Source organism: Diadema antillarum, unplaced genomic scaffold, assembly GCF_040938485.1.
Source record: "Diadema antillarum isolate AM-2024a unplaced genomic scaffold, OU_Dant_1.0 seq00001060_RagTag, whole genome shotgun sequence".
Taxonomy (NCBI): domain Eukaryota; kingdom Metazoa; phylum Echinodermata; class Echinoidea; order Diadematoida; family Diadematidae; genus Diadema; species Diadema antillarum.
In genome coordinates this window covers 535527-545700 of record NW_027271887.1, presented here as the reverse complement: position 1 = coordinate 545700, position 10174 = coordinate 535527, and the positions used below count along the sequence as shown (strand labels likewise).

General features: G+C 40.0%; 1 protein-coding gene across 1 annotated transcript; it reads left to right on the top strand.

Annotated features, from left to right (window-relative positions):
• The first annotated feature begins 5497 nt into the window (after nt 1-5497).
• LOC139743240 (THUMP domain-containing protein 1-like) lies at nt 5498-9255 on the top strand. Its single transcript, XM_071653736.1, has 5 exons — nt 5498-5612; nt 6213-6345; nt 6958-7094; nt 7576-7803; nt 8304-9255. The coding sequence occupies exons 1-5, from the start codon at nt 5508-5510 to the stop codon at nt 8868-8870; spliced, it is 1170 nt and encodes a 389-aa protein (XP_071509837.1). The 5' UTR covers nt 5498-5507; the 3' UTR covers nt 8871-9255.
• Nucleotides 9256-10174: the final 919 nt, after the last annotated feature.

The following is a 10174-nucleotide window of genomic DNA, read 5'->3' as shown; positions in this document are numbered from 1 at the left end:
CTCCCCATCCCATTCACCATTTTCGAAATCAGTATGCAGTACACTGCGCACGTAAATATTCATGTGCTGGCGGAGTCGAAATGCGTTTAGCCTTCTGACAAGGCGTGCGCGCGCGCACCCACCCAGAAAGCAACGTAATATACAGCGAGAGGGTTTGCCAACAGTATGATAAGGCCTTGCCACAAAGCTACACGACTGACGGCCAGCGCATGCGCACAAATCTTAAATCCATTGACTGTATAAGATGTAGTTCTCCCGAGTTCCTCTCGACCGAGTCGCATTTAACTCATCAAACCGAGCAGAAAGGGACTATTGCCAGAACCAAAAGTTGAACGCAGTCAGTCTTCAACATTACATCTTCACCTGTAAGTCTTCATATTGCAGAATTTTTGCGATTTCATATTGATTTTTAGGCGCTATACTTCGCCTGTCATGATCATGTCTGCTACAATGCGCAGCCCCAACACTGCGTGTTGGGGCTGGTCGCAGTTAGGTACGCATGTATGCATGCAGTAGACTAAACGTTAGTGGATGAAAACTCGTAGTGCACGTTGTACTGTAGATGGGCCTGTGGGTCTCTCCCCCTCAACTTTCTTGACCACAGATATCCAAGACGAACGAAAACGTACAAAGCTGTTCCAGAAAGTAGTACTAGTAGGGGCAAGCGAAGCATGGTATTACCTAACTGCGACCAGCCCCAACACGCAGTGTTGGGGCTGCGCATTGTAGCAGACATGATCATGACAGGCGAAGTATAGCGCCTAAAAATCAATATGAAATCGCAAAAATTCTGCAATATGAAGACTTACAGGTGAAGATGTAATGTTGAAGACTGACTGCGTTCAACTTTTGGTTCTGGCAATAGTCCCTTTCTGCTCGGTTTGATGAGTTAAATGCGACTCGGTCGAGAGGAACTCGGGAGAACTACATCTTATACAGTCAATGGATTTGAGATTTGTGCGCATGCGCTGGCCGTCAAGTCGTGTAGCTTTGTGGCAAGGCCTTATCATACTGTTGGCAAACCCTCTCACTGTATATTGCGTTGCTTTCTGGGTGGGTGCGCGCGCGCACGCCTTGTCAGAAGGCTAAACGCATTGCGACTCCGCCAGCACATGAATATTTACGTGCGCAGTGTACTGCATACTGATTTCGAAAATGGTGAATGGGATGGGGAGCTAGGACTACGGACCCGTATATGGCCGTGAAAAAAACGTTTTTTCAAGATCATTGGACCAGTGTGTACAAGAACAAGGTGAACGAAGGGTATTAATTAGATAAGAATCTTATGTATACTATAAAAGTACGTTTTTTCCTCGTGATATTCGAAACTTACGGAGGTGCGAAAATCTGTGACAGACTGTGTATGTTTTTCAAGCTTACCGATATAGCACTCTATTGACTCAGGACGCTCCCACAGTGTGTAACTGTATACGGAGCGTCCCGGGGTTAGGTATTACCGGACGCATGGTATTACCGGACACGCACATTTTTGCGTACTAATGACATTCTGTACGCGCGAGACTTCGTAGATTAGCCTCACAGAACTTTGTGTGGACCGAAATCGCAAAAAACGCCACATACAAATGTAAAAACACGAAAAAATTCACATTTTACCTCAAATTTATAGTTGAGTGACCCGCACCTCGTTTATAGTTATTATTTATGCATGTTTGAATCACATTTCGCGACTGAAATTCTATGAAATCCCACTCACATGCAGGAAAAATGCTGAAGATTCTATTAGAACCAAAAGTTCACTGATCAATATCGGAAAAATTGTAGCTATCGTCCTCAAACGCAAACGATGCGGAATAGTTGTGCGCTAAGGGGCACGCAACTCATCACCCGCGCGTGCAGCTCCCATAGACAAAGCACGTAGACTTCTATACTCTAACCAGTTGTCGATTTCTCACAAGGTTTTATTGCGTGAACTGTTCGAAATGGTCAAGACAGACATTTTACTGTAAAATACGAAATTTGAGCCTCATTTGCCGATTTTTTTTTTTGTGTGTGTCATCCGCTCGGTGAGAATGTGTACGGTGACTTGTGGGATGAATTGTGATTCTGGTGCAAGGATTAGGTGCGAAAGACCTCGATTATTCGATTACGAAAATCGCGTCCGGTAATACAATGCGATTTTGCACCGCGCAAAAAACCACTATTTTTAGAGGGGTATGTTTGAAGCATATTTTCTAAAAACTGGAACGAAGAAATGACGTAAGTTGGCTGAATTCGTAATTTCCATGAGTCTGTGAATAAGTGGTGTTGTTTTTAGCCGAAATTTCATTCTATGAGTACGGAATTCAAAGCCACAAAGAAAAGCGTCCGGTAATAGGATGTTCCACCCTACTAACAGTTAGTACAGTAGTAGAAGGTAAATGTTCATTTTGTTGTGAAATGAAGTAGAAAAGACTACGTTACCGGTCTTCTTCTTCTTCTTCTTCTTCTTCTTCCTGTTCAGTACAGTCCACCTTTGGTGTATTGTCGTACTGTTGGCAGGCATGGTGTGGAGGTGTTTATGTACAGTGCAGGTTAAAATGACTACATTTTCTAGAGTGCAGCTAAAAACATCCCATTCCCTTCTAGCGGAGTTGAATATCCTGCACCACTTGCTTAAACTGAGCTAAAGTGGTGCAGTTGAAGGTATCCTGGGGCAGAGCGTTCCATAGTCTGGTTGTGTCTGGGAAGAATGTCCTTTGGTAGCTAACAGTTCGTGCATATGGAATAAAGAGCTTGTGAGAGTGTCCGCGGAGTGATGTTGATGAAGAAGGGTGTATGATATCTGGGGGTATGTCAATGAGTGAGTACTTGATGCGGTACAGCATTACTACCTTGAATTGAGCCCTGCGCTCTTGAAGTGTAGGCCAATGTAACTGGTGGAGCATGGCTGCAACACTGCTTGTTCGTCTGTAGTCATTGCAGATGAAGCGAGCATAGCGACGTTGCACCATCTCGAGCTTGTGTATATTGTCTTGAGTGAACGGGTCCCAAACGGTGCATGCATATTCCATTATGGGGCGTACCAGTGCTTTGTAGCACAACTCCTTCGTGTTTCTTGGACATGACCTGATATTGCGTTGTAAGAAGGCGCTGGTTGAGTTTGCTTTCTTTGTTATGACATTGATGTGATGGTTCCAGTTCAAGTTTTGAGTGAGATGGACACCAAGATACTTTGCAGTATCAGCTTGATCAAGGGTCTGACCATGGATGTTATAGGACTTGGTTATCGGACGTCTCTTTTTGGTTACATGAAGAGTTTGGCATTTCTTGGGGTTGAATTGCATGAGCCAGTCTTCCTCCCATTGCTGTAATGAGTCAAGATCCTGTTGTAACTTGACTGTGTCTGCCTCAGACTTGATGTTACGGTACAACATGCAGTCATCTGCAAATAAGCGTACAGTGGTATCTGGGGATATGCATTCTGGTAGGTCATTGACATATAGAAGAAATAGCAAGGGACCAAGGACACTACCTTGTGGAACGCCTGAAGTTACATGGCCTGTGGTTGATGAAACTCCTTCCAGGGTGACTGGTCATGCGTAGCCGTAGAGTAAAGTAGAGAGTGAGTGTTTCACCATGTTCACAAAATCAAAAAAAAAAAAAAAAAAAATGTATTTGTACAACTAAGGAGGTTCAAGAGAATGGAGTCACAACCGTCTTATTTCCTTTGCTAGATGTTCGATGCCGCCGCTCAAAAATATTTGAAGCATGTGCCAAACAGGATCTGCCATAGGAAGACAATTGACTCATGTCTCATTTCATAATCACCAGCCGCAGCCACTACGGCTGTTCAAATCCAAACTTCAAACTTATCTGTTCCTTTCATACTGAGGACTGTAATTGCTGTATGTCATTATTATTGGATCAATATTGTATTTTTAATTGGTATATGTTGTATTCTTTATTTGGTATATATTTGTTTTTGTTTACCATTTTCTTATTTGTTGAAATGTTTGAATATGACACTATGTATATGCATGTAAATATATGATATCTTTTAATTTTTGAAGCGCCATGAGCACTGAAAAGTGGACCTGTGCGCTATACAAGTAGCCACTATTATTATTATTATTACTGTTATTATTAATTAAGGAAGATATATGTCTTTGTGATGGTACCGGTAATTACTTTTCGCTATCCCTTTTTATAAAAGGTAGGTGGTACAGACACGAGGATGCGCGAATAAGAATTGCGCAAAAAATGCTGAAATAAAGATGAAAATTACTCGACTGGGCATACCCAAGCACTAATCTGATATATCTATCAATAAAGAATTATACTTGAAGATTATTCCATATCAGTTTTATTTGTGGAAATTAAGTGGAAAAGTGATAAAACCGGCTTTCCAGGATGGTACCAGTACAGTTTGAAAAAATTTCACATGATACAGCTCTGATTTACACTTCTGCACAAATTTCTGCAAGGGATCGACTTTTGTTTTACATGCTTTTATCATTAAGTGAAATTTCATTTTATTTAATAAATAGATAAGCAAAATATGGCCAAAATGAATCTTCAGATTGCTCAGCAAGACGGTGGCGTCGAACATCGATCATCAAAGGCACAAATGCACCTGTGGAATTCTTTTGTACATCAATACAAAATGACAACTGTTTGAATAATCATAGTCAGTTGGAACTCCAGCTATGAAACCTCCTTGGTCTGACTTCCTAATGAAAATGAAAATTTTGGGGACTTTTTTCATGCATCCATTTAAATATGCAAGATCATGATGACTGAATGAGTGACAAAGGATTTTTTTTAAATTCTTTATCTGTAATAACAATCTAAAGGCAATTTTAATAACTTTGAGTGGGTGCTGATGTGATGAAAGGGTAAGTAATAATGCTACTTGTAGGCCCTAATTTAATGACACTAACATAACAACAACAACACAACAACAACAAAAACCAAAGGCAAACAAACCATAATTTTAAGGCGATCTTTATTTTTAACATTGAGATTGACTTACCGTTATCTTGTGAAACACCACCCAGCCAGGGTCTGTTAACATTAGATGTAGACCAGGCCTATAGTCTATAGACCTTGTCCTGTAATGAATTATTATTTAGAATGATATGTTACTAGAGTAGATGATAACTTGTATCACAGAAAAGGCAAAATATTATACAATCAACATCTCGACTTAGCTAGAATTTAAAATGTCCCGAGATCATATAATTTTCAAAGTGAAAATGAATGAATGAATTTAGACTCTACTTATTTAACTCCTGCTAGATTGCCCTGTGACATGTTTTTCTTGTTGTTGTTGTTGTTGTTTTGTTCTCCTTTAAATGCAGAATATGTGACTGTAATTGCACTTTGTTACTATTAGGTGAATTAGGTTTAGTCTGTTACGTCTTGCATGAACTGCTGTGCTACATTACAAACATTGTTTTCACCCATTTCTATCACTTCCAATATTTCATTTTCCTCCTGTGTAGGTTCAGATTAAACACTCAGTATCTGCCAACAACACCGGTTCTCCAGCCCAGCAGGTACACACAATGGACAAAGGCAAATCATGGGGGAAGAAGAAAAATAAGTCCTACTACCGAAAGTGTGGTAAAAATATCTCCAAGAAAGATAACCTGCTTCAAGTCGGTATGACGGTAAGCCATTAAAATCCACACATTCTCTGGCACATACTATGAGTTCACAAGTGACAGGATTTTGATCTCAGTCTCACAGAGTTCTATTGTAACAAGAGGATGGTGGGAGTAGTCATGCTAATAGTTATGATGAAAGTGTTGATGGTGCACACATTTTAAGATGGAATATTCAGGAGTTTGAGTTCAGGATTGGGACATCATTAGTAGAGGTTTTTTTTTTTTTTTCCTTTCTGAGATTGGACATTTGACTTAACAAATAAGAAAGTGTTTGAACAGTATAAATAATACTGGTATGTCTTCTGCCCTCAGTATTTAGCAAGTCCAAGTTATTATCAAGTCAAAGTAATCAACTTCAGCTTATGGACCCCTTTTTCTTTAATCACAACCAGTGATATGAGACTTTTTATACTTGATTTTTTTTTTTCATCTGTCACAATCGGCTGCAACAATGACAATGTCTGTTACAATTGGCATTTGTGCAAAACATCATCATGCATGCACCTAGTATTTGATTTTGAGCTGTGCATCTGCATATATGTGTATGTGTTTACTTTGCCATTATTTTATTCGGTGTTTTGATTTATGTCAATCTTTCTTCAGGGAGTTCTCATCACTTGCTCTGGATTTGAGGCCAAATGTGTCAAAGAGTCATACAATCTTCTCAATGAATATGCAGATCGGCTGTATGGACCTGAAAAGGCAACTGAAGAAGAAGAGGCTAACCAGAGTTGTGGTAAATCGTGATCAATTTTACATCGACCTACCTTGCAACTCTTCAGATGAGTGTGCACAGACTTATACTGAACATGCCACAAGTTTTGATGAGCACAAATTCAACCCTTGACCGTGTCTGTGAAAGGAATGCGCACTGAATCATAGTTTTGCTGAAAATATCCTCTGTTTTCATGGGAAAAGTTTAGGCAGTGACAGTCAGTGGGATCAGCATGCATTGCATACTGATCAATTAGGCTGTAATTTACGACATCAGTGTGCTACCAGTTTTGTTACAAATTTGATTGTAGTTTCATCTTGATAAGATACCTTGAATTATCAGCATGCATATTTTCATTACCATGTATTTTTTATGGGCTAACATCTCTTGATTTCACAATGATGTCACAATATCATCTACCGACAAGATTGAGAAATGTAGAACATTGAGAACATTAAGCAGCATAATATACATTAAGTCACTGTACTCTGTCAGAACAAAACAACAACAACAAAAATCATCTTAAAGCATGCAGTGGCGCTATAGGTAATGAAATCTGCAGGAAAACTGAAAGCAAATTGATTTTTATCTTTATTTATTTATTTGTTTATTTATTTATTTATTTTCATGTAGAAGAAGACAGTGATGAAGACATAGCAGAGTCCTTGAGGAAAGAAGTGAGTGAACTCAACCAGCAGTACGGCAAGAAGGACAGACGTTTCAAGTCTATTCGCACTGGAGCCAAGAATGTGATTTTTATTCAGACAAAGGTCGGTATTTGTATGACTTGCAAGATATTCACACTAATTGTCTAATTCAAGTTTGTTCAGAAAGCAAAATTATGTCTTGAGCCAAAGGTATTCTACTTTGATATAATAACGTCTAATACTATCAGGTGACAAGGTAGAAATTGCAAAGTAAGAAGAGAGAATTGAATAACCTCCACATGACCACTTGAAAAAGCTGTGTGATAATCTTTTATTGATTACACTAAACTTTAGAACTGCTATCTTGCTAAAAATAAGTTGCAAGAACAGCTCTCTGCATTCAAAAGAAATGGATTTCACAATCTTTGTAAAGTTGTATGGCACTGAAGATTCGTTTTAAGTACATGTAGTTTTATGAGTCAAAAAATATAAAAAGCAACAACATAGGGCCTAGTTAAATGCCCTTGCACAGACAGTGGGCAGAGAATCGGTGGAGACAAAATGTTCTCATACGAGCGGATGGTATATATTGGCACACGAACAGGGCATAGATCCACATGAAGTGGTGTACAGTCTGCTGGCAGACCTAGAGAAGAGCAAGACCCACAAGGCGCGGCAGATCCAGCGCATGCTTCCCGTCTCCCACACCTGCAGGCCGTTTGAGGAGAAGATCGAGGCTACAGCAAAAGACATGCTCTATCCCTTCTTCCACGGCCCCGATGCAAAGGACTCCACCTTCTGCGTGATGGTCAAGTCAAGGAACAACAATAGTGTAAGTTGAAACTTTTGTTTCCCGTGGATAAGATGTCACTTCTTTAATAGTTACTACCTTACTGAGGAATGTAACCCTTCTAATATGAAATCAAAGTATCTTAACCCGTTGAAGACTAGTCCCGAGTATGCTTGGGCAGATGTCTATGGGAAATGTGTGTTATGATAAAATCAGCTCATCCTCAGTGCGTTAGAAAGGCAGCTAAGAACAACAGTGTAAACAAATGTGTATTTGTTTTCATATTGTAACATGGACCAATTAAGGTAGACTTTTTTTGATACCTCCAGATAGAAACGCCTTCTAGACTTATTTTGAATTGAAATTATCAGATGAAGAAGAATTTACAGAAGTTTCGTAATGTCTCCAAATGAAAGGCATCAGACATCTCAGTGTAAAACTGCAAATGATTTGTGTGTCATGCTGATTTCATCATAGCTTTGAAGAAGAGTTAGATACTAATTTGCTGAGGTCAATTTTACTGCACAATCTGACCTCAATAGCTGTCGAGGAATAATGTCATCCGTGTGCTGGCATCCATGGCGATGGAGGGAAGCCTGCACCAGCACAAAGTCAACTTTGACAACCCGGACCTCACCATCATGGTCGACGTCGTCGGCAAGGTCTGCTGCCTCTCTGTGCTGCGAGACTACCAGCGATTCAAGAAGTTCAACCTCTACCTCATCGCCAAGGGAACAGAGGAGTCGGCAGCAAATGGGAAGAGGAAGAGGGAGGATGAGAATGTACTGGAAGAAGACGAGGAAGGGAAGAGCGGTGTGGATGAAGAAATGAGCAAGAGGTTACGAGCAGAGGAACCGGAGGAAAAGGGCATGTCTCCCGTTGGACCTCCTGCAGAACCATTACCGGTGTCAAGCACTCCGCCCACGGCACCCCCTGAAGCAGTATCTTCCGCTCAGTCACACCCATCAGATGAGACATCGTGCCCAACAAACAGTAGTGAGCCACCTGTGGACTCCACCCCCATATTAGCCCCTGAGGCAGATGCCTCCTCCGAGCCAAGATCAGAACCATCAAATCAAAATGATGCAGTAATAGGAGAAAGGGACTGACGCAGTGACAGAATAAGGAAATAATCAGACCATGGATGATGAAGATCACGAGCGAGTTTTGTCTCAAAAGGCAAAGCAAACTTTTGTGGACAAAAGGAAGAACAAATAGTAAACTGTTTCCCCAAGCTGCCTTCAGACAGAAATTGAAATCACGACTATATCTCCATCTTGTTGAATTCTGAAGTGAAAAGATATTTCTTGGTATGTACAGACATGAGTATGTTTATCCTACAAGGTGCTCCCATCACAGCGACATGTTTATAAGGAAATTTTGTTACAACACTGTTAAAATTCAGCATCTATATTTATCCTCACTAATACTATGATGCAAAATTCCCTTCAGTCATGACGAAATTTCGACATAACAAAAGAAAAAACTATTGGTCGTGAGGACTTCGTTATAACAAGAGTTCACCTGTACTGGTTCAGTGAAATTGGAAATGTGACATAGTGCTGAAATATTATTTTTTCATGAAAATCATCAATGTACACTCAACATATTTTCTAGGTCGTTTGGAGTTCTGTTAGACAGGAAGGGATAGCCTATGAAGCTTTGGAACAATTCCCTCAAAATAAACATGCATTGTCATTAGGCGATGCATTCCAGTGTTGGTTTATGTCAATTGTGCTTTGTGTCTGCTGCAACAACCATGACACAGGATTGAAACATTTTCTTTTTCCTTAAGTCAAAAGGCTTGAGCATAGCTGAAAGCTCTAATAAGTTATTGAAAGTGCGCTACAATATTGTGAGTACAGTGCTTATCAGGGAAAGGTAATTGACCTTTTGACCTTTGCCCTTACCAGACTTCATCCATGATCAAACATGACCACCATCTTTTCTATAGGTGATGTACCTGTAGTGTGAGTTTTGTGGTCATAGCTCAAAGCTGTGGAATGATATTGAGGGTACACTGCAATACTGTATGACGCTAATCAGGGAAAGTTCATTGACCTTTTTGACATTGTTAGCAATTTTAGGTTATGTTCCTGTGGTGGGGTAAAAAGTCATATCTCAAAGCTCACCAAATGTTTGACGATGCTGCCATTGTAGCTGCGAACCACAGAATACATGTACATTCTTTGTAGTGATGCCTATGTCCGGCTTCCACAAGAAGTGAAATTTTGGAGAAATCTCTTTATTTTCTTTTTGTACTATTGTTAACCTACTGTGATATTATGGACTGTTGTAACCTCTTATCAAGCCATGCTGCCACATGGATTTAGCCAAAACTTTGAAAATTAATTATATTTCAGTGGATTGTCCGACTTCCTGAAACTTCCCTCCTTTGTTCTTGTGAGAATTT